Source organism: Hyperoodon ampullatus (assembly GCF_949752795.1).
Source record: "Hyperoodon ampullatus genome assembly, chromosome: 3".
Classification (NCBI taxonomy): Eukaryota; Metazoa; Chordata; class Mammalia; order Artiodactyla; family Ziphiidae; genus Hyperoodon; species Hyperoodon ampullatus.
Window position 1 is genome coordinate 88,257,266 of NC_136916.1, and position 27,011 is coordinate 88,284,276.

General features: G+C 34.3%; 1 protein-coding gene across 2 annotated transcripts; it reads left to right on the forward strand.

Moving 5' to 3' along the window:
• Positions 1-134: 134 nt before the first annotated feature.
• On the forward strand, positions 135-26,500 carry COPS2 (COP9 signalosome subunit 2; the record flags this gene model as incomplete). Of its 2 annotated transcripts, none has more annotated exons than XM_079701177.1 (13): positions 135-188; positions 11,597-11,710; positions 12,373-12,450; positions 15,046-15,171; positions 17,051-17,161; positions 17,280-17,357; positions 18,706-18,880; positions 20,223-20,401; positions 20,513-20,565; positions 23,234-23,331; positions 24,513-24,595; positions 25,115-25,173; positions 25,794-26,500. In XM_079701177.1, the coding sequence occupies 13 exons, from the start codon at positions 135-137 to the stop codon at positions 25,936-25,938; spliced, it is 1,353 nt and encodes a 450-aa protein (XP_079557303.1). In that variant the 3' UTR covers positions 25,939-26,500. The 2 variants fall into 2 exon arrangements, with proteins under 2 accessions (XP_079557303.1, XP_079557304.1); XM_079701178.1 differs by having other exon boundaries at positions 17,072-17,161.
• Between the last annotated feature and the right edge of the window lie 511 nt (positions 26,501-27,011).

Below are 27,011 nucleotides of genomic sequence, written 5' to 3' on the forward strand. Positions count from 1 at the left end.
AAACATTCAGCTCCTCTAAGACCGACGGGAAGGCGAGGAGAAGCTGGGAGTAACGCCTCTGAGCCGCGGAGGATTGTGGGAGGAGGTTGTCTCCAATTTCTCCTCCCCCGCTCCCCCCCCCCGTCCCAGCCAAGATGTCTGACATGGAGGATGATTTCATGTGCGATGATGAGGAGGACTACGACCTGGTGAGGCGCAGGGAACAGAACTCTGGGGCTGGAGGTGGCTTCTGGCTTTAGGGGCCGGGGCGGCCGCGGCATTTCCCCGTTGAACATGTGCTCCTTCCAGCCTCTCCCGGTGCAGTGACAGGACGAGTTTACCTCCTCCCCCTTCCCGCACCGGGCCCGGGCCCTGCCTCTCCAGCATGGGGGAAGGGAAGGTAAAGGAGGCAGCGAAGGGGGTCCCGAGCATTGCGCTCCAAGTCCGAGCGCCTCCTTCGTTTACCCCTGGCCTCCAGCGCCCGGTTCTCTATGCCTCCTCCCTCTTCCCTACCGCGCAAGCCGCCTTGGGGACCGTGCAGTGGTCTAGGCCCCGGCGATGCCCTTTCGGGCCCGGCATTCTCGGCCCCTCGTATTCACACTTGAATGGAGCGAGTGCGAAATGCTGGGAGAGGGGTCCGAAAACTAGGAGGCCTTACTGCTCCCAGGCCTGACAGCGAAAAGCCACTTGTGAGTCTCCTGGAAACAGAGCTTAATTAGTCTTGTCCAGGGTCCGTTTTGGTTTAAGGTAAAGGTGCAGTGGAGAACTGAGAGCAAGGCTAGCTTTAAAAAAGTAGTTTAACTACTTGTTTAAAGAGAAAAGCTCGTAAGGAGGTTTTGCTTTTTGTTTGTTTGGGGTTTGGCGGGTGGGGTGGTATAAGGGGATTGACACATTGGCTTTTATCTTGACTTAGAAATTTCCCAATATTCAAAGTTAAAAATATCAACAGTGTAGAACTAAACGAATTTCTGTAGCTGAATGGTGATTTTTAAAGATTAAAGGTTTAATTTATGAACAGATTTACAGGTTTTTAAAAATTCACTAACATTTCAAGTTGATATTCAAAAACATTACCTGTGTGGGAACTAAGAAAGATTATCTGGACCAAGAATTAGCGTCAACTTGGCTTTGCTTTTTATTTGGGGGTGTTTTTGTGCACGGTTCTTGTATATTATGGTGATGCTGCATTATTGTAAAGTTATGAAATAGTTGCTTAGGGAAGTCTGGCTCATATTTTAAGTGCCAGAGAGTTCTCAAGATATTAATATATCGTTTTGAATTAGTGTAAATCTTTGTATAGTCTTTTCCAATTAATCTTTCCCTTTTAAAGGAAGGCATATTTGCAAAAGGGAGAGGGAAATGCTTGTTATTACCTGAAATTTATAGTAGAGGTGTTGATAATTCTTAAAGTTAAACGCAGAGTTTTGCTAATAGTTAAGATTTCTGCCTTACATTTTAGTTTCTTCAGATCAAGCCAGTTTTAGGCAGTGCCCTAAGTCCATTAAGAATATGCTACTTGTAATATTTTGTGCATTTTTATTTATTACATGTTTACTTATATTACAGGTATTTTTTAACTACGGAAGTGTTTTAACTGTTTTAACTAGTGTTTTTACATGTTTGTACCTATCTCTTTTCTAAGCAATAGTTTTTTGAATACATGACTTATTAGCACTATGAGTGAGTCTCTAACGTAAGAATGAGAATGAGAATCTTACAGTCCCATGAAGTACTCAGTTCCTTTTTGCAAGGATTTTAATTAAATAAACATGATTTAACCTGGCTATGTTTCTCCAGCCTTTGAGGGCCTACAGTACATGTACAATATAAAATTGAACATGTAGTTTTAACCTTTCTTTAAAATTTCTTAACCAAAAAAAGTAAGATTTTACACTACCACACACAATTATAATTCCCCACTCCAGCATTCTGTTAAGTAGTCCTCCCCCCATATCTCTCTTACACAGATATTATATTAATTTATTTTTTACTTCCTTAGTTAATTTCCTTAAGCCACTGTGTTTAAAAAAAAAGATTAAGAGGGCTGGTTGCCATTTCATGCTTACATGTTGCCAAAAGAAAAGTTGTTGTTGTTTTTGTTTTTTAATAGTTATTTGCCTGGGTCTTTTCTGTTTGTTTGTTTCTTAGAATTTAAAGAGTCAGAATTGACTTGCTGTTTTAGGGAAACTTCTTTTTTCTTAAAAAAAATGTATTGTTTGTTGGAAAGTTTGCCATCACCTCATTTTAGTCAAAATGTTAACAAGAGCCATGAGTATCCTAACTACAGATATATTCAGTATATATTTTATAAGTTGTCTGTTGATAAATTTTAATACCCCAAATCACTTCTTGTTCTTGCCCAATCTAGTAGAAATAGGTAGTTAGGATACCACTGGAAAAAGTAAAAATTTGTTTCTAAAACTATACTGTTTTATCGAAAAACGTAAATAATGATTTGTGCCCAAGAGCTAAACGAGAATTAAGTTGGTTAAAAAAAAAAGAAACAAACATGAAATTAATTCAATAGGCTTGACCTCTTATTTCTAAGATCTTTTTGACTTTTATTTGAGGTGGAAGCAGGCATTTTCTAAGCATAGGAGTGAATGGAGAAGTAGAAGACGGTACTGGTAAATGTCTTTTAATCCAATGGTAATTTTACACATTTATATATGATAGTGTTAATAGTAACAATAATAATAAGTAATAACTATAGTGCCATTCATTAAGTTAATAAGGTCCTTGATAGATAAGTTAACTGTATTGTAATTCCACAGTTCAGCCGTTCTAGCATGAAGTTGATTGGTAATTCTAATAATCTTTTAGAAAGGATTTAAGACAGACTGATGTAATACCAAAAATTATTCTTTAGTAGTTCCTGTTATAGGTATTGTATATTTGAACTTAAATGTTATTATTAGAAAAAAACATGTTGAAAAGGTAGACTAATTCTACCTGGTTAGGTATATTACTGAAATGTGAGCCTCTTTATAGTCACCTAGTCAAGTTTATAGTTGTGATTCGTGAATGAATGTTTACTACTATTGTTATTCTTGTCTTAATAAATAGCTGTTTTAATGCCCTAGAAGTTTACTTCTTTTTTTCTACTTTTTGGGGGGAGAGAGAAGAGTCTTAGCCATAGGATATCTTACAGAATCTCTTATTTGTCACAACTTTAACAAGATCAGACAAATGTCATGTATGTTATAAAGAACCTTAGAACATGGCTTAGCAAATTAAAATATAACACTTCCATTTTTTAAAAAGATTTTTGAATGGACATGAATAGCATACACACTTTGAAAAAGAAGTAGATTAATATAGGACGGGGCAAAAAATAGCTTCAGGGATTTGTGTGTTTAATATTAAGACATTCACTTGTCACTCATTGTACATATAAGGAACTTGGAGGTTATAGGTTATTTTATTCTGAGACTGTTGTCTCAGTCACTTACAAGCTTGACAAACAAAATGTTGGGGATCTTTAAGAACAGATTTTCAAACAATATACTTTTTGTGGTCTGGGCCATTGTTTTTTATGCTGTACACACATTTGGAGTTCTGCATGTAGTCTTCACAAAGATGAAGTTTGATTATACAGTTGAGGCTTAAAAGAAACGTGACAGGGAATTCCCTGACAGTCCAGTGGTTAGAACTTGGAGCTTCCTTTGCTGTGGGCCCAGGTTTGATCCCTGGTCGCAGAATTAAGATCCCACAAGCCGCTCAGAGTGGCCAAAAAAAAAAAAAAAGACATGTTTAATTGTAAATAATTGGAAACACCCCCACACACACCTTATCAATAGTACGGGAATACTATTAATATTAATAAGGTAATAATAGATAAATTATGATATATCTACGTGATGGAAAGTATGTCAGCATTTCAAACCATGCTTCTAAAGAATATCCAATGATGAAAAACTTGATAAATTAGTCAGTACTGTTGGGCGTAAGGGAGGACAGGAATACATGTCACACTAGCTTAAACTAAAAAGAGTGTGTATTGGCTCACGTCACCAGGAGGTGTAAATATGGCTGGATGCATGGCTCAGATAATGATGCTGGGTCTTTTTCTGTTTCTATCTCTTCCTGGGCTGCTTTCCTCACTGTATTGGCTTAATTGCCTTCACATTATATCACAAGATCTTGTGATATAGTGTGTTATCTTCCTAGTATTATAACCCCAAAGGCAAAAGAGTCTTCCTTGCTAGCTCTAACAGTGAAACCCTATGAAGAACTTTTATTGATTCACCTTAGGCCTGCATCACCTTCTTCGAACCACTCAGTCACTGTAGAGAGGGAGGATAGGTTCCTTGCCCTGCCCTGGGGGAGGAGCACTATAATTGAAAACCCTCACCTAGGAGAGGAAGAGTCAGTCACCATTGCTGTGCACATAGTGAATACATGTCCACTATAAATATGTAATCCATATTATGATTTTATTGGGTGGGGCTAAAATTCATTTTGCTGGGTGGGAAAAATATAGAAAAAATGTCTGGAAAATATGAAAAGTGTCAGGAAAATTAAAATGTGTTTATTTCTTGCAAACCTTTCACAGTGAACCTGCATTTTATTGCTGGGGGGAGAGGGGATGGTTTACAGGGTACAAAGGAACAGAAATCTTACTTTGATCTTGGCGGGGTGGGGGTGGGGGGCGCACCAAACAGTGATTTTTGTCATTGCTCAAAAATTTTTAGAGTTCTTCAGAACCTGAAGCATCTAGCTTTTTAAAATAGGTAATACATGCACATGGTTCAAAAACATGAAACGTTAAAATAAAATTTCCATTTTTGTTCCCTATTTGCCCAGTTCCCATTCCTCCCCATAGGTAACCAAATACACATTTTTATCCCATTCCCTTTTTTTAAACCAAGATGTAGCATATTTAGCATAGTATATATATTGTTCTACGCTTGGTTTTTTAATTTATCTTGGAGATTATTCCATAGAACTATGCAGAGAGATTCCTTATTTCTTTTTATAGCTGCATTGATTGCATGGATGTACCATACTTTATTTAACCAGTTCTCTATTGATGAGAATTTGGCCTGTTTCCTTTTGCTGTTGTAAACTGTGCAGCTTCTTTTTTTTTTTTTTTTTTTAACTTGAGCTATAGCCAAGTTTTCTCCATTTTATAGGTGTCAAAAATTGTGTGAGTCGGGTTTGATTAAATAAGTTGGGCCCTCAAACTGGATGATACTGTTTTAGGTCAGAAACATCTAACTTAAGAATTTCAGAAGTGTTACTTAATAATCCATGTCAGTATAATTGGAATAATTTACCAGTAATTTACCACCTCTTAAAGTTACTACTTTAAAGAACATTGGTTTGAAATATAAGTTTGGGTGTATTTTCAAAAAGGACTGTTGCATTACCTCATGGGTGTATCCTATATAATGAAATTAGAGAGGTTCAAACAAGGATAACTAATGATAAGGATGTCATTATATGATCTCCCATAAGTAATGAGAGACAGCTTTTATGTGCTAACAATGAGATAAATTTTTTCACCCCTAATGTAAATCTGTAAAGTATGAATATCCAACAGAATAAATCTGTACTTGTGTACCATGTCCCAAAATGAACACATGGATCTCAGCAAGAATTAGAAATCAACCCCCATAATTGACAGGAGAGGAACTGAAACATCCAGTGTAAGTGACTTAGCTAAATTTACGTGACAAATTAGTGGCCGAGTCAAAACTAGAGCCCAAGTCTAATGACCTTAATGATGTCTTGTTGGAAATTTTAATTTGAAGACTGAAAGTTTAGGACAGATAAAAGAATGTTCTGATTTATACCATAGACAAATTAGGATCCATTACCTTGAGTGAAATTTTTTAAAGTTTGGTTAATTTTATGAATGGCTAAACCACAGTTGGCTACCTAGGACTTGGATTAAATCTCATCCTTAAGGATAATGAGACTTTGCCCTTTGCCCTAGATGCCCAACATCTAGTATAGCCGTCTAAACATGGTCAAGGCTTGGGAAGCATTGTTAATGGTGAGTCTTGTTTTCCTAGAGCACATTTCTTAAGACCTCTATTGGCAAGAGACACAGGTACATGAACTATGAAACTGACCCTGTTCAGCAGTGACTCCATTCCAACATAGAGTCAAAATTGTCCCTGCCTATTGTGTGTTGTCTTATTTTGGAACATTCACCCACTTTTCGTTTCAATTAAGCAAACACTTATTGAGTATTTTGTAATATACCAGGCTCTGGGGATACCAAGATGAGTAAAAGTAAGTTCTTGGCTTTTGAGAAGCTCATGGTGGGGCAGGTGAGGGGAGAGGGGAGGTGGGAACAGCAAACACACAAGACTCCATCTTAGAGACATGCATGTCATGTAGAAGCATGACTGAGGAGAAAATTTATTTTGCTAAGAAGAGTTGGAGAAAGAATCACAAGGTAAGCCTTGATGAATACCTTTCTCAGGAGTGTTAGGGGTGGGGAGCATCATAGGAGAAAAGTGGGAAGTTTGTTGGAAGGCGCGGTGGATTAGAATTCCTAGCAGAGAGACCAGTGTATGCCAAAGCAGAGATTTTGAAGTGCATGGCGTATTTGGGGGGAAGAAAGAATAGATTTGGTTGGTGTAGATGGGTACGTAATTGCTTTGGGAAGATGTCAGGACATGAGTTATTATGTAAGTGGGTTGGAACTCTTATGAACTTCAGTGGATTTTTAAAAATCCCTTTAACACTGTTCAAGTGCTTGCTTTTTCATATATTGCTTAAATTCTTTGTTTTTTAAAAAGCATTTAATACGTAGGTTAAAATTTCAATTTCTCTTTTAAAAACATTTCATTTATGCTTTTATAAATTATAGTTATCACCTCTTCATCTGACATAAGGGAATTCAGTTAGCAATATTTATTTAATACTTTTCCTATATTCCCTATTTTGACTAATGGTATTGTGTGTAACCAAGTCAGCAATAGTCTTTAGAGATAACTTTTCCCCTTTCTTGTGCCCATATGATGTGTCCTTTTTATTTTACATCCTTAACATCGCATGTATTTATTCTATCCCCTTCCTCTTCTCCCTGTTCTACTACTTGGATCAGACCTTCATCATGTCTTGGCCAGACTGTTGTAATAGTATCCAGTGGGCTACTTCATTACTACCAGAATGCTCTTCCTAAAACCCAAGTCTAATTCCCTATAAAACATTTTAGTGCGTCTCCATTTGATCTTAACTCCTTGCTAGACTTGTACAGTTCTACTGTCTGATCCAGTTTATCTCTTATCAGCTCTACACACATGCTGTGTTTCAGCCCAATCAGACTATTGATGGTTCTCCCAAATATGCAATGCCATTTCAAGCTTCCATGCTTTTGCATAGTTAATTGTTTTATTTCCGGTGCCTTTTCTCATCCCTGGGAACTTCTATTCCTACTTTTAGACCTGGTTCAGGTAACTTTTCCCTCTTCTAACTCATTCAAGAGTAGTTGATTACTCCTCTTCTGAGCTGCCACTGTACCTAGTATGTGTCTCTGTTACTGCTTTTATTGTGTTATATTGGTGTTTCATTTGCATATCTGTCTCAGACCATGAATAGCTTGAGGGGAAAGACTTAATTTGCATTTGTTGAGCAACATTTAATTGCTGGTTTATACTAAAGATCATTATCGTTGAGTATAAATAACAGATATAAATAATATATAATAGATATTCTACACAAAAGAATTATTCTAAAGACTTCTCAAAATATCTTCAGTGTAAAAATCATGCCAGTGTAGGAAGTGAATAGTTTCCTGTAGCGTAGTTTGTATTGATGGTGTGATTCACTGAGCTGCAAATGACAGGTTAGTGATGTCATGAAGGCTGCAACATGGTGTTGCAGATCATAACACAGGACTGCCTAATTATAAGAAACCAATCAGTAACGTATCAGCTGTGCCAATTCTCATGTATTTATACATTTCAGCAGTAACACTTAAAAATTGAATTGCAATTATGCAAAAAATTTACATTTCACTTCTTAACCCATGCAATATGAAAAACCAAAATAACATATTCACAAAATGCTGAGGGCTGGATTAAGTCTTATCTCAACTGTAGTGATTTGGGAGAGTTAGGTAGAAGTTAGAAATATCATTAGCTGGAGCCAGTCAGTTCCCAGAAGTTGCAGGTAGTCAGTCTTGTACTACAAGAGGCATTCAGACATGGTAGGAAATGTAAAGGTTCCTGCCTTCAACAATGTTATAATCAGTTCAGTAATTGAAGTTAACCTTCTGGCAACTCCTCGTCCTACTGATGTGTGCCTCTCAGCTTCTACTTACCTCATATCCTGGTCAGTTTTTTTTTCCTAATCCATTATGGGCTAAGAAACCAAAAATAAATGGGCTTTGAGTCCAGATTCTTAGACTTGGTGATAGGTGTAAATCAAAGATACTTTGCTTCCAAGTTCAGGGGTGCATTCTGAAGATTTGGGTTGCAGAAAAGTCATTTTCTGGTTCTAGCTATTCCCATATATTATTGAACAGTTACTAGAGAATAACTGAGAAGAACTGATTTCCAAAGGTGAGAGTAGGTTTTATAGCTATGATTCTTTACTCCAAGTCTTCCCTGAGGAGGTGACGCATAAGCTGTAATGACATGCAGTGGTTAATGGGATGAAGAGAGGTAGAAAGAAAAAGGAATGTCATGTAAAGGTGAGAACAAGTTTGGCAACTTGTGAGGTAAGGCCAGGGTGGCTGCAGCAAAGTGGATGAGGGAGAGCTTGGCAGGAGATACGGTTGGGTGCATAATCGAGTCACATTTTGGTGATTTTTGAACTTGATTTTAAGAGCAATGGGAAACCATTTTTGAGAAGAGGAATGAGATAATTTACATCTTATGAAGATTATTCTGGCTGCTTACCCTAAGAAGACTGGAATTTGAAAGTTAAAAAGGAGAATGGGAAGGTTATAGTCTGTGGAGAGATGAAAGTGGCGTGGTAGACTAGGGTGGTGGTGGGGCGGGGGGGAGTGGATGGACTTGGGATTCACGTTCAAGGTAGAATCAGTAAGGACTTTTTATGTTCCAGCGGTATGATTGCTTTTAGTTGTTTAGTTATCTCCCGTTACAGTTTCGTGTCTGCTGTTCTCTTTTCCCCTTTCTTGTTTTGTCCAGCATGCAAACTCCCATTTATCTTTCACAACCTGGCTCAGAAGCCACTAACTCTCATGACATGATTTGATGTATACACTGGCATGTTCATTATTTATTAATTGCTTTTTTAGTTTAATCAGTTTTATTGTAGTCAAACCTAAATTACAGGGTTAGGAAGTGAATGAGTGATTATGAACTTTACGCACTACTCAGAATTTGATCCCAACTCTAAGAGAAGTGTTCCAGAGGATTTTCATATGTTGAGCATAATTCAATTCCTGATACTTATATTTGTGAGGCAGAGTGCCAGTGCTTCACAGGCAGTATCTTTATACAAGGAAATAATTTTCCTCCAGAGGGCGCACATTACAAAGCCATTGTGGTCAGCTAAAACTGATTCTATACTAAGATCAAACACCTCCCTCCATCTACTGGTCATAGGAAAAATTCGTCTTGTGTTACATATTTTTGAGCTTTCTACACTCATGTGCATTTTTTCTTTCATGTGCCTTTATGAGACAATACAAAATTTCTCATAAGTATCTGCAAAAAAAGTTTACCTGTACTTGGATTTAGAAATAGCTGTTCTTGTCTTTTTCTGTTTACTTTCAGGCACAATTCTGAATTTGGCATAAACTTGCCCTTTGTAATGACTCATAGCTGAAGGAAATAATCTTCTCTCTTCCTAAAATAATAGTTTTTACTACACTAATTTATGTATATTTTATAATCCTCATCATTAAATTGAATATCATATCCTGGAACTATTTTAAACTCTTGTTTATACTGCTCCACAAAATAGTGTTACTCCAATTTTTCTTTGTGCTTTATTGTTCCATAACTAGGAACTGAATTAATGTGATGAAAAGTCACATAAAACTATATAAATAAATTTTGTTTTATTTATTTTGATTTGTTATAAGACTAAAGTATGTTAATATAACTAAACAGCTGTTGAGTAATGTGGAATGCACAAAAAGCAAATATTCTTATAAACATATAGTTATATTTAGTAATAGAGTACTCTGCTATATATAGATTACCATCCTAGGTAGTTAGGCCATGTTAGAATAATGAAATTTCGACTTAGGGAGTAGCAAAAACTAGATTATGGAACTAAAGATTAATAGTTAACATTTACATAATAATTAGTATTTACATTGATTTTTCTCAAGTTCCATTATCAACAAAAGGTTAACCACTACAGAATTGAAGATCATAACCAATATTTCTTTACAATTTGCTTTTGTGTTGATTCTATGGAAATCGTAGTTTTGATCTGAAGGAAAGAAATGATTCTACAGTAGTTCAAGACCCCCGGTGGTTGCCTGAAACCAAGGACAGTACTAAACCATATATATGCTATGTTTTTTTCCTATACATACATACCTGTAATATAGTTTAATTTATAAATTAGGCACAGTAATAGGTTAACAAGAATAATAGAACAATTATAACAATATACTGTAATAAAAGTTGTACGAATGTGGTCTCTGTCCTTAATCAACTCCTTCAACTTTGCCAGAAATGTGACAATGACTTCTTCATTAGCAGATGTAGCCTCTCCAGTAATTTTTATATTTTTCGGTCCAAACCTGTTCCTGAAACTATGCAACCATCCCTTACTTGCAGTAAATGGCTTGGTGTCACTCGTTTCAGGGAATCCTTTGCTGAAGTCTTTGTATAGGCTCAATGTTTTCTGGCATAATACATCATTACCATCAGTCAGAACATGTTTTCTGTTCATGTCCTTCACCCACAGATTTAATGCCTTTTTCATCTTAACTAAGTACTTTTCACACACTGTGGCTGTAACTTCTGCAACAGCAAAGCTAGCACAAATTTCTTTTTTCCTTCACAATTTCATGGATAGAAGATTCGTTCTTACCATGGATCTTAGCAACCTTAGCATACATTTTTTTTCTTTTCCTTAAGTTGAGAACTTTCACCTTTTCAGTTAAAAGAAGCACTTTAGGGCCTCACTTTGGCATATGTGAATTTCTGCCATCACTACTTTTGAGCTTTGGGGCCATTATTAAGTACAGTAAGGGTAACTTGAACAGGAGCACTGTGATACCACAATAGTGGATCTGATAACTGAGCCCGCTGTTAAGTGACTCACAGGTGGGATATGCTGGACAAAGGGATGATTCACATTCAGGGTGGAACAGAGAGAGATGGCAAGAGATGTCTTCGTGCTACTCAGAATGACTCACAATTTAAAACTTACGAATTGTTTATTTCTGGAATTTTCCAGTTTCCATACCTCAACTGACGGAGCAACTGAAACCATAGAAAGTGAAACCATGGATAAGGAGGGACTACTGTATTCTGCTATCCACGTGATTTTGGGTTTTCCCCTTGTTATTTAAATAATGGTTAAATATCAATGGGGTTTCACCTATGTAATTAAATTGTTTGTTTTTTATAAATGTGTGGATTTTCTCTTAACAGTATTCACATTTTAGCAATGTGTGAGTTTCTTTTCTTTTTCTCCTTCATTTTAATATCTCTTTCTAACACAGGAATACTCTGAAGATAGTAACTCTGAGCCGAATGTGGATTTGGAAAATCAGTACTATAATTCCAAAGCATTAAAAGAAGATGACCCAAAAGCAGCATTAAGCAGTTTCCAAAAGGTTCATATTTTTTCTGGCTGATTCTGTGTCTTATATTTTTCTAAATGATGTCTTAAATCAAGTAAATTCCAAGTGATTTTATCTCAGTAATACGTTTGGATACTTAGTGATAATCCTGTAAAATAAGTTTGCATTATGCAACAAAAGCAAATATTTCAAAAGGGCTATCCTTTTGTTTTTTCCAATCAGGTTATCTATAGAGCAGGGCCATTGTCCTGAAAAGCTAGTATGGTTCTGGCAGAAAGAGAATCAACATGCTGGTCAATAGTTATTATCCCTGCAATCGTGTTCCTTTGTCTTTGGGTGACAAATCACACAGGTGTGGTTTCATTATTAAATAGTGTGATTTCTTTACTATTGATAAACTTTTGGGTTATTCTTACCAGCGGATTTTTCAGAGGAATAAAAAGTACTTCTGAGATTGTATAATCAAGAAATAGTTCTTATTTAATCTTTTGATGAAGAAACTTCAAAATAAGCTCACTTATCCTTAAGTAAGCATTTTAAGGCTAGTTTCTTAAGCCTATTAAATATGACATTGAGAAGTAGAGTTCTTGGGGCAGTGTTTTTCATGCATATAATGTAAAATTAGTTTACAACTTAGATATTGTCATTAGAAAATAACGGCATTAAATTATACTGGAAGTTTCTTCTTTTTTTAGGTTTTGGAACTTGAAGGTGAAAAAGGAGAATGGGGATTTAAAGCACTGAAACAAATGATTAAGATTAACTTCAAGTTGGTAAGATTTGTTTTGAGAGGAATTAAACTGTTAATGAAATTCTGTACTTAAAAACCTCATGGCGGGCTTCCCTGGTGGTGCAGTGGTTGAGAGTCTGCCTGCCGATGCAGGGGACACGGGTTCGTGCCCTGGTCCAGGAGAATCCCACATGCCGCGGAGCGGCTGGGCCTGTGAGCCATGGCCGCTGAGCCTGCGCGTCCGGAGCCTGTGCTCCGCAATGGGAGAGGCCACAACAGTGAGAGGCCCGGGTACCAGAAAAAAAAAAAAAAAAAAAAAAAAAAACCTCATGGCAACAAAATGTCATTATATCTACTTCTCTAAAATAATTCCGTTGATACGTTTCCATATTTAGCCTACTTTTCATTTGTGACTACAGTAGTACTGAATTTTAAAAATTCTGCATAGGCTACAAAGTTTTCTGTTTAAGAAAGCTTATCTTTTCGATACATGGGCAGTATTTAGCTGCATTATTAATAGAATGACTTTTCCCTGCCAGCCTAAGTCAGTCAGTAGAGCATGAGACTCTTAATAGAGAGTGACTTTTCAACAAACTATTAGTGTTTATTTCGGAGTTCTGATGTTCTACTTTTTATTATAAAACGTTCTTCTTCCACTGATTAGGGCCAAAACCTTCATGGCTCCTCTCTTTGTCTCTCACCCCACAAATAATCCATTGGGAAATCCAGGTGGCTTTATATATCTTCAGAATACATTCAGTATATTTTATAATTTAGAGGGCTATGGAAGCATCAGGTGTCTCAGGGGATGGAGATTTTGATTGAACAATTACAGTGACGTTACAGGCCCATGTTCAACTCCTAAGATTCTGTGATTTGAAATAATACCAAGAGACCCTATAGAAATCTACTATTTTATCATACTAGCAGTCGTTTAGTTTTTGAGCCTGTTTAAATGTATGCCACCCGTGGGAATTGATTTTACCATTTTACCTTGAGCCAGGATAGGAAGCAAGTGAAAGGAGAGGATTATCTGTATTTTGTGTTATTTTGCCTACCTTCCTTCTCTACCTTTTATTTGCTGTAGTAGCATCTCTGAATAAGTTGTGGTTTACAAGAGTAGTTTCAGCATCCATCCCTGCCACCTCATTTTTGAGTTAGATTCAGAGTCGGACTCATGTTTCTGTGTAGTCCTCTTGGGCAGTAGAAAGTTGGAAAGGTTTGTTGTCAGCTGCTCTGTGCATTCACCACTGCAAGTAAAAACCAGTAAACCTAATCGTCCCTCGATCTTTAATTACAGTAACATAATTTTTGAAAAATTAGCATTCAAGTTACTGTGGCATAAGGAAATGAAGTCAAAACTAACTTTTTGCTAAAATCCTATTTCAGGATCAAGATATAATCTCAAAGTTGGGACAGTCATATTTCTGATTTCCATTTTGCTAGGAGACTCGTTCTATAACTTGGGTTTCAGTGGCTCATTGAGAGGGTGTTATCTATTATTTACCCCCACGTGGTGCTGGTATACTTGGAAACGAAAGTAGTTTGATGTATATTGCTAAAGCTTTTCTCATTGTTCTGTTTTTTCCTCACCTACCCCTACTAGTTTTGTTTTTCGTAATTCACTTGCTTAGAACGTTTCAGGGAGTCTTCTCATGTTTTTCTTTTCTTGTCCTTCATGCTATATACCAGGGCAGAACATAGTCATAAGCAGAAAAATTAGTGTCATTAATTTATGCTTCACCCTAATAAATTTACATGTTCTGTTATTCAAGAAAAAAAGCATTGTATCTGCCATTGCTCCACCTCTGTGATTAAAAGTAGAGTATATTGTTAATCCCAATAAAAAGAGGGATTAACAGCACTTGGAGATTGTGGGGACTGTGGATGCAGGTTATAAGGTTAGACTCATAAGTTGACTTATATGATATGCTCTGAGGGATGATAGACCCTCTGCCAAAATATTTAAGTGCTGGAAATTTCACTAATAGTCCTTTATTTCCTCAGATCTTTCATGTTTCCTGGAATAACCACAGTAATGCAAATAGTCCTGCAAGAAATAGCAACAGTAGCTACATCTGCTATTGAGTAGAGCCTTAGGTGGGAGGACTTTTCCCCTTTTTAGGGGTTGGGAGGACTTTTCTTGATAGTGGGATGAGTACCTGGGCTTGAAGAGATTCTTTCACTTCACATTTTAATATAAGAGCCTGCCAATAATAGGGAGAGAAGAAATACGTAACTATTGATAGAGAGCTTCCTGATGAAGGGGTAAATTTTTAGGAAAGAACATTTGAAAAGTAGGACTTATTTCTACCTTTTGGTCTATGAATATTTGAGTAGTTTTTGTGATTTAAATAAATGTGCTTGTTGTGCCGTGAGGAACAATATCTGAAATTTGGAAAATCTATAAGTGGTACTTTTTCAAAGCCTAACTTCAAAAATTTGATTCATTTACTGAGTAATCTAGTAATTTAAAATTTAAGCTAAAATGTTTATAATGTTTCTGTCATATAGTTTCTCTATTATTGAAAAACTATTATTTTTCAATTAGCTGGTAATATGTACTATAATCTTAATCATGTGTATATATCTTAGTAAATAAATATGTACCTAGTAATGCATTTTTCTTCCCTCATAGACAAACTTTCCAGAAATGATGAACAGATATAAACAACTATTGACCTATATTCGGAGTGCGGTCACAAGAAATTATTCTGAAAAATCCATTAATTCTATTCTTGATTATATCTCCACTTCTAAGCAGGTTAGATCTGTTTTTCCCTCTAAGTACTTATCAATATATTTATCATTTATACTGAGGGCTTTCTTTTTTTGTTTTTAAGGCCTAGAGGTTTTATTTAAGCAGTTATGCTCATTTTTATTTTTAGTGTGCTTTAAAAATAATGTGTATTTTATTCTTGATTACAGTACTAATTGTATAATATTAAAAGATTATAACCCTAGCTTAATCTCTTTAAATATCATCTTCAGATCTTCAGGTCTGCACACAACTTTTGCAGGCTTATATTAGACTCCCATACAGTTACTATCACAGTTCCTTCTAATAAACTTCATCAGCACTTCAGCTAGCCACCCTGAGCTGTTAATACTTAACAGTGAGTGGTTTGTGTACATTTGATTAGATAAAGATCCTTGTGAGGAGAACCTGTACTCATATCGATTAGTAATTGGCATTACTCATTAGGTGTTCAATTCAATAAGTGCTGCTATTACAAAGAATAGGTGGATGATGGATGATGAAACTACAGTGGGTATGGGGAATGATAGTGCTTTCATTATTCTAGTCTTTGATTATTAAGAAAAGCAATGATTATTTTATTGCTAAGGTAATTTTTAATTGGACTGTTTGTTTATATTCTTTTAAGCAACATAGTCCTAAGTTTCAGCTTTCTTACGCTATGATATTTGAGAACAAGAAGTATTTTCTATATCACTTAGCATTTCTTAGAACATTTGATAACTCTTCGTACTCAAAAAATGTTCATCTCAGAACCAGCATCTTTCATTCTGTCTTTTCTGCTAGATGTTGTTTTATTTCTTGAGGCAGTTTATTTTTACTGTTTATATCTAAAATATATGTAATGGAAATAGAGGAAGATAAACTTATGTTCAGAACATTAGCACTTAATGGCACTAATTCTAGAGTTGTTAAATATCAGGGGGCTTTTCTTAAGTGGAAAAATATTTTCTGAGTTTTACAAACATGTGTTATCAGAACTTTTTTTTGTACATTATTCATAAATGGTATGCCAGATATTGGGGGGGGGATTAAGTAATTTAAAACTTTAAGATTGTGTGTTGCTTCATGCTATTATATGTAAGCTTTTTGTCTTTTTGAAAGTAAGTATAGATATTGGTTGGGCAATACTTGACTTACTGTGCAATCAGCAGTCGTGAATAAATAGGCAACCTTTTCTGAAAGTATCAAGCTTTCCTGTTAAGTAGAGACCTAGAGAATCAGGTATTCAAACAAAGGTAGAGCCAGAAGCGGGGGGGAGGGGGACAGAGGAGCTTATCATAATGCAAAACAAACAGCAATTTCCATTAAAAAAAAGTCAGACTTATGAACTGATGGTGTTAGACTCAGCTAAAATTGTGCTAGACTTTTCCCTCCACTCAGCTCCAACAGTTTACCAGTAACTTAAAAGCTTGTAGTCCAGTTAATTGATTAGTGACATTTATAGAAGAATTTTTGAGGGAAGAGGCTTATTCTTTGTTTCTTTAACAACTTACTTAGTGTTTGCCATATAGTAGGCCCCAAATAAGAGTTGAGTGCATAAGATATACACTATTAATAATAAACAGCACAACTAGTTCTATGTGCATGTCATTTACTTTGCTAATATAGAACAAGTTATTAGATTGAAAAGGACAAACCTATACTACTAGAGCATTAGACATTTCCTGGGTTTTATTTTTTTTTAACGCATAAAAACACATCTTGGCACTTTTTGTAAATTTGGTCTGTACTTTGCTAAGGTTTTGTTAATTTTGTGGACTGTCACAGACATTCAGTAAGATACAGATAGTGTATCTTATGTATATTAAAGTTCAAAGATGCACTTTTAGTTTGCTCAAATTAACTTTATTAACAGGTACAAATTTGCTGTTTACAATTATAGAATTCTGATTTTTTATGTCAGATGGATTTACTGCAGGAATTCTATGAAACAACACTGGAAGCTTTGAAAGATGCTAAGAATGACAGACTCTGGTTTAAGACAAATACAAAGGTAACAATTATAATTACATTTTTTTCTTTTGAAGAGTGGGTGGGTATCCTTGATAAACTCTTTAAAGGTGCACCTTCTGTTGAAATCTTTTAATTTTAATAAGTTTATTTTTTTACAGTTGGGGAAATTATATTTAGAACGAGAGGAATATGGAAAGCTTCAAAAAATTTTACGCCAGTTACATCAGTCCTGCCAGGTAACATTCTTTTATTTTTTCTTAATATTTCTTCATAATAAAAAAGCATAAGAAAAAAATTGTATTTGAAACATTGTTTAGGGATGTTTTTGTTCAAGCATCATTGCAAAAATAAAATTTGGAAAATACGTTACCGGAAAGCTAATTTTTTCTGAGAATTACATTTCTTCCTCCTAGTCCTAATTTCAGTCCTTATCTTTGTAGAATGAGGCATAGGTATCAATAAATGAACAGACCAGTCATTAATTCTAAGAATAAGCCTTTTAATTATGTACGCTATGAAAATCGGAAAGGATATTACAGACATACATCATAAAGATATTTTATATTCTAGTTTTCATGTATGAATCCTCTGTAACACCACTGTCCCATAGAACTTCATGTGATGTTAGAAACATTCTGTATCTGTGCTCTCCAATATGGTAGCATCAGATACATGTCATCAGGCACTTGAAACGTGACTAGTGAGATGAAGGTACTGAGTTTTTAATTTAATTTAAATTTCGATAACCATGTGGTCTGGACAGTACACCTGTATAACTTTCTAAATGTGAGCTGTAATTTTGTATTCCCTTTTTTGTCTTGATCAATAAGTTACTTGATATTAGTTTAAATATTATGTAGAAATACTGTTTTAAATATTTTTATGCTCTTTCAATGCCATGTACTCTTATTTTAATTATGTATGTTATGTCTGTGAATGGGTAAAAAGTTAATCAGAAAAGTGTTCTAAATCATCTGCAGATATTTTCATTTAATAATTTTACCTTTTTTTTAGTTTTTAAAAACAGGAAAATGTTTTAGATTTCATAATAGGTTTGGTTTATAAGGCAGATCAGTTCATACTTAACTAGAGTTATTATCATTTATATTATAATTTATCTGTTGACAGATTGGTCTTCTAGATTGTGAACTTTTTGAGATCAGGGACATTGGCTTATTTAAATTTGTATTTCCCCAAGGTAGACCCAGTACCTGGTACTAGGAAGGCACTTGAGAAGTGTTTTGATTGAATCAGTGGATCTAAAGTAGTTGTGAAGATTTGGAGAAGACCATTCATAATCTCCTAGATAAAACAAAACATTGCAACTTTTATACATAAAAAAATACCTCTGGCCACTTTTTTCCTATTGAATGACTAGAAAATACAAAAATGACTAAAAAATGGGTTCCTTTTTGGCCATTGAAGGTCATGTTCTTAGTAATCTAGGTCCCAGTTGAAATTTGTAATGCATTTTCCCACAGAATTAGTATTATAAGTGTAAGGTTCTCAGGGTAACTCAAGTAAAAATCACTAGGTTGAATCTGAATTCTGTCTTGACTAAATGTTCATTATTTGCTTTCCTAGACTGATGATGGAGAAGATGACCTGAAAAAAGGCACACAGTTATTAGAAATATATGCTTTGGAAATTCAAATGTACACAGCACAGAAAAATAACAAAAAACTTAAAGCACTCTATGAACAGTCACTTCACATCAAGTCTGCCATCCCTCATCCACTGATCATGGGAGTCATCAGAGGCAAGTTTGGTTTGGAAAGGGTAGGCAGTGTCATGGGAAGATATCAAGGTGTCCTTACATATGATTGAATGACTCTGAAGGTTGTTTGTTTTAGTGAAAATAAAAGGCAAAGTAGTGAAGTCAAAGAAATGATCTAGTCTTAGAAGGGAATTAGGATGAATCTTTGTCTTTGTAAAATTTACATCAGTAAAGATATTATTAATAAAAAATTCACCATCAGAAGTTCTATTGTTGAATTGTAATGATATATGTATATAATTACTTTCTTTTTTAATGATTTATTTATTTTTTATTGAAGTATAGTTGATTTACAATGTGTTAATTTCTGCTGTACAGCAAAGTGACTCAGTTATACATATATATACATTCTTTTTTGTATTCTTTTCCATTATGTTTTATCACAGGATATTGAATATAGTGTGCTGTGCTGTACAATAGGACCTTGATATTTATCCATTCTATATGTAATAGTTTTCTATTAACCCCAAACTTCCAGTCCATTCCTCCTTCCGCCCACCCCCTTGGCAACCACAAGTCTGTTCTCTGTCTGTGAGTCTGTTTCTGTTCTGTAGATACGTTCATTTGTGGCTTTATTTTATATGAGTAATATCATATGGGATTTGTCTTTCTCTTTCTGACTTACTTCACTTAGTATGATAATCTCTAGTTGCATCCATATTGCTGCAAATGGCATTATTTCATTCTTTTTCATGGCCAGGTAGTATTCCATTGTGTATATGTACCACATCTTCTTTATCCATTCATCTGTTGATGAACATTTAAGTTGTTTCCATGTCTTGGCTACTGTGAACTCTGTGAACATAGGGATACATGTATCTTTTTGAATTATAAGTTTCTCTGGATATATGCCCAGGAGTGGGATTGCTGGATCATATATGGTAATTCTGTTTTTAGTTTTCTGAGGAACCTCCATACTGTTTTCCATAGTGACTGCACCAATTTAACATTCCCACCAACAGTGTAGGAGGGTTCTTCCCTTTCCTCCACACCCTTTCCAGCATTTGCTATTTGTAGACTTTTTAATGATGGCCATTCTGATTGGTGTGAGGTGGTAGCTCATTGTAGTTTTGATAAAATTACTTTCTACTTCAACTGAGAATAAAGATTTGCAAATGCTTGTTTGGCTGATATTTAATGAAGAGCTTGCTTTTAAGAATTAAAGTATGTGCCCTTTACACGCTACAGGAGCTAGTAGTCTTCAAGATATAGAATTAAAAGACTGGAAGCACTGAAATAGTTTTCATTTAATTTTTATAAAGTGTTCAATCTTATTATTACAGAACTGAAAATGTCCTCTTTTCTCCTGTTTTATTCTTTACAGAATGTGGTGGTAAAATGCACTTGAGAGAAGGTGAATTTGAAAAGGCACACACTGATTTTTTTGAAGCCTTCAAGAATTATGATGAATCGGGAAGTCCAAGACGAACCACTTGCTTAAAATATTTGGTCTTAGCAAATATGCTAATGAAATCGGGAATAAATCCATTTGACTCACAGGAGGTATGTTTGTGCTCTAATTCTTCATTTCTATCAGCTATCTCTTGTGAAAATAAATGTATTCTTTCTTTGTACATACACAGTTAATTCTTCTTCTTTTTTTTAACTGTTTAGGCCAAACCTTACAAAAATGATCCAGAAATTCTAGCAATGACGAATTTAGTAAGGTAAGCTTTAATATTTCAGTTAAGGTAAATTACCTTAAAGTAGTGAATAAATAGGAGAGAGGAGAGAACTTTTCAGAATTCAGTTAATACTCAGTGTTTGCTCTCTTGTATTTTGGCTTGAAGTATACCAAAGTTGATGAAATTTTTGAAGTCATTTATTTTACTGTTTCTGTTAGTCACGAGATTTCATAAGTATTCATTATCTGTATGAGTGTGTGCACACACTGTTTTTCAGTAGAAAGCTGTAGAGGCTTTAAAACAATTTCACAATGTTACAGTTTCTACCTGCCTTAATCCAAAATGAAATTATGAATTGGTCTACATTAGTCAAGAATTTTCAGTAAGACAGTTTCTTTACTGGTATATTTTCTTAATTGATAAGATTAAAAATCACCTTAAATAAATTTGCCTCAGCTAAATTTCTGACGTAAGGAGCAGCAGAGGTGTCATACTGGTAAGAAATCTAAGGATTTATTGTTGCCTTTTGTGGAGAAAGATATGACTAATTATAGCTAATGACTAAAAAACCTGCCATAATCAATTAGTATTAAACAAAATTAAAGAAAATGAAACCAAGCAAAGAGCCTAGAAAAGACCTGTTTTTGTAAAAGAAATCAATGAACAAGAAAAATTTTCCTCTGGGCCAGGAATAGATGGAGCCTAGGCTTTAATGGGCTTTCTTTATAGAAAACTGAGGGACTTACTAGGTTTCAAGTCCATTGTTTAGATTGTACATCTGAGAACCAAGACAGGAAGAATGTAGTTAGGGACATGGGGCAAGGTTGGGTTTTTTTGTTTGTTTTCAGATACATGTAGGTAATTTAGGTGACCAGACATTGTCTTAATAGTCTTTTTTTAATTTAAAAAAGTACTGTTAGGCTATAAATTATGAGTCACCTACATATAAATTTTATATACCTGGAGAGAATAGCTTATTTCATAATACTGTTTAAGCTTCTATGTAAAATGTCCTCATTTACTTTGTTTTTATTTGGCTATGACTTTTACAAGTTACTAGGCTTTTTGTTTGTTTGAAACCTTAATTTTAGCTGTAAAAAATAAGGAAGATTTTATTTTAAGGGGACTACGAATGGTTAGGGGATAAAAAACTTAAACTGAAACATTAAAAAATCAGTTTCTTTTTTATTGTTTACTTCTTTAGTTTATCTTAATATATATTTGTTGAATTAAGTTGATTTTAATTATGAAAGGAGGCTTCTCCATCTTTATTTCAAATAGTTTATTCTGCCTACATTTGGCCACATTAAGAGATTATTCGTTTAGAGGTTAGCTTCATAATACTTTAAAAAAATGTTTATTAAGTTAAATTGCTAAGCAACAGTTTAACTTTTAAAACTCTTAAAGAAATATTGAGGGAAAGTTTTGCCCTAGACATTAATATTTTGTTCAAATTAAATTGGTTAAATGCATTAAATGGATTAAAGTACTGATTTATCAGACCTTAAAAAGTAATGGCTATATTTGTATATTTATTATGTCTTACAATTTACTCTAGTGAAGCCTCTGTATTGGAACTCTGAAACTTATTTTAATGATAAATTTTGAAAGAAGTGGCCTGTGGTGTCCCACATTTTGTGTAAGATTTTTTTTTTAAGCCACTTAAATAGTAGAAGAATGTCTTTTGGTTAAAATAATATGTGTGCAAGTGTTTTCACTATTTGAATATATCCTCCTATAGTATTATATATTACAATAATATATTTGGGGTAGGTAAGAAAAGTAATGCTTCCTAATTTTATCTTCCTAGTCAGTTGCCAGCAGACTAGAGGAAAATAATTCCTGTTGAAGCACTTGAATCACCTGTCCCTAACATGAAGTTACATTGCGACCCAACAGATGGAAGCACAGCAGAGGGCGTGCAGAATGGCTGATGATATGTCTTACATATAAAGCAGACAGTGGTGCCATATCCAGAAGGTTGGCTTCTTCCTTCTCAGCACCTTTAGCAATCCCCATAGTGCCTCCGAGAGTAGATAGTAGACATCTCAGAGAATCATGAATGTAAATCAGCCTTTGGCCTTCTGCAGCAGTGTCCATCACTCTCTACTTTGTGTGTGTATCCCATTTGGCACTAATTATCTGCCACCAATGTTTCTGCTGTATAGCTCAGTGGAATTTTAAGGCTAGAGAGAATTGAGAATCAAATGTTCCCTTTAAGAAGTTTTGGCAGTTGCTGGTACCTTTCTAGAAGATAAAAATTAGGAAGCTGCATTTCTGAATAACCTTCAGAGAGGATATACTGTCTTATATCCAAACTCCTCCATACAGTAGTATGCATGAAACCTGGTTTCTTAGGGATTAAACGCACAATTTAACTTAAAAGCATCAAGCATTAAACAGTTATTAAAGTGTTGTCAATTCTTAATACCAATATTTAGAGAAGATTTTAATTAGCTATGTATAAATATAATATTATAGCCCCAGAAGATATAATTTATCTTTCCTTTATAAAACCAAAAGCATTAAAAAGGAAATTCATTTTATTTTCAGAAGGATACGTGTGTGTTTAATTCCAATTTCCATGACAAACTATAATACAATTTAGATTTTTGCATATAAAAATTGAGAAATAGGCTCTTTGGTTTATCTGATTTAATATATGACTTCTTCATGTTTGACAAAATTTATGCTTTTCTTTTTCTGTTAGTGCCTATCAGAATAATGACATCACTGAATTTGAAAAGATTCTAAAAACAAATCACAGCAACATCATGGATGATCCTTTCATAAGAGAACACATTGAAGGTATGTTCTTTCTGCTGAAATTGTTACTTTCTTTGTCAATGTCAAACAGTACTTCTTAATGGAGCTACATGGAATTGAGCTGTTTTTCTTCTGTTTATTGCAAAATATAGAAATGTTTCTAAATGCTGTCATGGAATGGAATATTCCTTAAAATTATAAAGCTGTTTTAAAGAAATCACTAGCCAATTTCATTTATTAATGTAATCAAGTTCTTATATGATGTCCATTTCATTTAAGGTGGCTGTCCCTTTTACCTTCTTATTCTAATTTAGATATTGTTGCATGTTTATTACTGATGTTGAAGTTCAAAGTTAATTTTTAGGATTTATTTTTGACGACAAAAGTTTTGAAAACAGCCTGCTATTGATAATGCTGAGATGCACTTACTTTGAAAAGGTAGGCTAACACTGTACCAACAAATGTATGAGATTTTTAATAAGTTCTGATTAACAAAGATAAAAGTCATCTCTTTGTTCTGGAACCACTTATACCTCCAGTGTTCCTACCTGTTATGGAGCTATTTGAGAGTTTTTAATAACCATTTGGAACAACTTATTCAAATACTTAAATTCCAGATGCATTAAGAAAATCCAAAGATTAGAAGTAATGTCCTTTTGTTCCTCACCTTCCTTTCTCTTTCCTTCAACAGACATTTTTAAAGTTCTTATTTGAACTTAGAACGATACTATATTTTGTGGGCATAGAAAAATGTAGAAGTCTTGTGCATGAACTATTTTTTTTAAAGGACACTTACATGAAGAACTAGGGACAATTGTAAAATCGTTGTATAAAATGTACTACTCTAGGTTTTGAGAGAGCATAAAATAAGGAACTTGGCGGGTACAAATTAGAGCTTCCTGAAATAGGAAACTGTAGAGGAAATGATGAGCAGTGAAGTATTATTGAGAAGGCAAGAGGATATTTTAAGTAGTATCACAACGTGAGCAAAATCAGGGGGGTGGGAACAAAAAAAAATTATGTGAAAGACAGCGTTTAATCATACTATGCGTCTGTTGAACCCAGATGTTTTTAGACACAAATACCTTATGTTCTTGCTAGGAAGAAAGATGTATTTTGAGAAGATAAATGATGTAATTAATATAATTTAGAAGTACATAGTGATTCATAAAGATATACAAACTAGTAAATACAAATGTGTTATTTTAACTTTTTTCTTTCAGAGCTTTTGCGAAACATCAGAACACAAGTGCTTATAAAATTAATTAAGCCTTACACAAGAATACATATTCCTTTTATTTCTAAGGTACTTTTATTCATTGATTTTAATATTTATATAATTTGTAGTTATAAATGCAGTCTACCTATCTTCTATTTAAAAGAGTGATTCTTGTTAACATTTTGTAATACTACATTTTTAAAATGCAGCATAACTTAAGGTTTTTCCTTTTAGTGTGAATTTTTCTGTTTTCCTGGCATAAATTGAGTTAAAAGAAAAGAGAAATAAGGAATCACTATATTTCATTTTAAAGATTCCTTCAGCCTCAGAGAAAATTGTAGGAGAGAAAGTGGCTAAAATATATAATGGATGTATGGCTAACCCCAACCACAATAAAATTATAGCAGGGGTATACTTTTAAAGTTAACAAGTTGGATTTTATCAGACCTGTGTTCTCGGAAGTATTTTGAACAGATAATGAAATTTGTTTTAAATTTTCTTTTTTAAGTGGTAGAAATGAATTTAAAATATTTAAGAATAATTATATAAAATCATAAAGTCTTCAAAACATTAATTGGTAGAATTATAATGAGTCTCTTGTCTTAGGAGTTAAACATAGATGTAGCTGATGTGGAGAGCTTGCTGGTGCAGTGCATATTGGATAAGTAAGTACTTGACTATTTTTGTACCACAAAATGTTTAGGACATAAAGTTTGAATAATGATGGCAAAGGTAACAGTTGAATTCTTGATTTTTCATAAAACTCTCTGGCTATGGTTTTCTATTAAAAGATATATGTGTGTGATGGCTTTTTATAAATGAATGATCATATTAAGCACATGATCTTTGAAAAAGTTATAAAAGACTTTTCAAAAGGTTTCTCTTTCAGTATATGACCCATATACAGCTAGAGAATTATTTAATGGATAGTATTATTTTGTTTTTAAAGTTTAAGGTATGATATGTAATAGTTTGGAAATTGTATCTTTCTTAAATGCAGTATGTTATTTAAAGCTTCACAAATTACATTTGCTGTTGATTAATTGGGTAAGTATATGCCTGTTGGTTCTTTCAATGAAATTGGTGAAAGGTAGCTGAAATCTGATTTCTGTCTAAGTTTGAATAAGGTAGTGAATGTTAAATTAATGCTGAACTCAACCATTCAGTGTAGGCAGCAGCTTTTTTCTTTTACATTTATTGATATTGTGACTATTTATGAAGTCCAGAAGATATGTTTAGTGAAAATTGTTTGTAGACATGTCTTCTTTTATTTATTTATTTCCAGCACTATTCATGGCCGAATTGATCAAGTCAACCAACTCCTTGAATTGGATCATCAGAAGAGGGGTGGTGCCCGATATACTGCCCTAGATAAATGGACCAACCAACTAAATTCTCTCAACCAGGCTGTAGTCAGTAAACTGGCTTAACAGAGAACAAGCTTTTACAGACATACTTAAGTGCAGAGATGTAACCCTTAAAAGAACTGGGAATGGCAAAACTACTGTCGGTTGATGTGTCCCGAAAATTATTGGAGTTACGGCAGAAGTGCTTTTTTTGATCAACTGGTTTGTGTTTTGCTGCTGCATTTATCCCAAGAAAAACAGCTTTAATCTCCAGAAGAAAACCAAAATGCCGTGGGATTTATGCTGTATTGACATCTTGCCCTAAAACATACAACATCATAGTAATTTGTCATGGGCAACATGACCAGAGAGAAGATTTTTGTCATGATTTTAAATACACTGACACGCTACTGTTGGTTAAATTTAAACATGTTTTACCTGCAGAAATTCTCTCACAAATAACCTGCAATAACTTGAAATGCATACCCTTTTGAACACTTCCTTTTCTCATGTATAAATTAAAATGTTTGCTGCATTTTGCAAAATGTCAGTTCTCCAAAAATGTGTCCGTATATTTCTGTACCTGCAGTGTAGTAAAGGTTTAGATGAAACCCCATAATTATAGTGGCATACTGTCACTTAGGTTTCAAGCAGCAAAATAAACAGTGCAGCTCAGAAATTGTAGTTTGGTTCTTGATGCGTTTTTATTACATGTGGGGTTTTTGTTTTGTTTTTTAGTACCTTAGAAATGTCAAATTATTTTTCTTCAGTTAATGTTAAAAAGCCTGGGAGCAAATAAGTCGGTTATTTGCTTTCAAGTTTTTAAGGAGAATTAGTTTCTAACAAAACATTTGCATAGTACTTAACTTTGAAAGTGATACTTTAAAGGAATAAAATCCTTTTTTTTTTTTAAGAATGATACTGCATTTTAAAAGATTCTGACTCTCAGAATGTTCACTTTAAACAAATACGCCAGAATATAGACAGCTAAATGAATGTTACCCTGCATCGTGATCATGCTGGAAAATTGTTTCCTAATTCCAGCAATCTACCGTTGCTCAAAACCTTTTGGGTTTTGCTCTTTTACAATTGCATTCAGAGCTAATTTAAGTCACACACACTATTAACTTTATGATTGCATATTGTTAAAAAAAAAA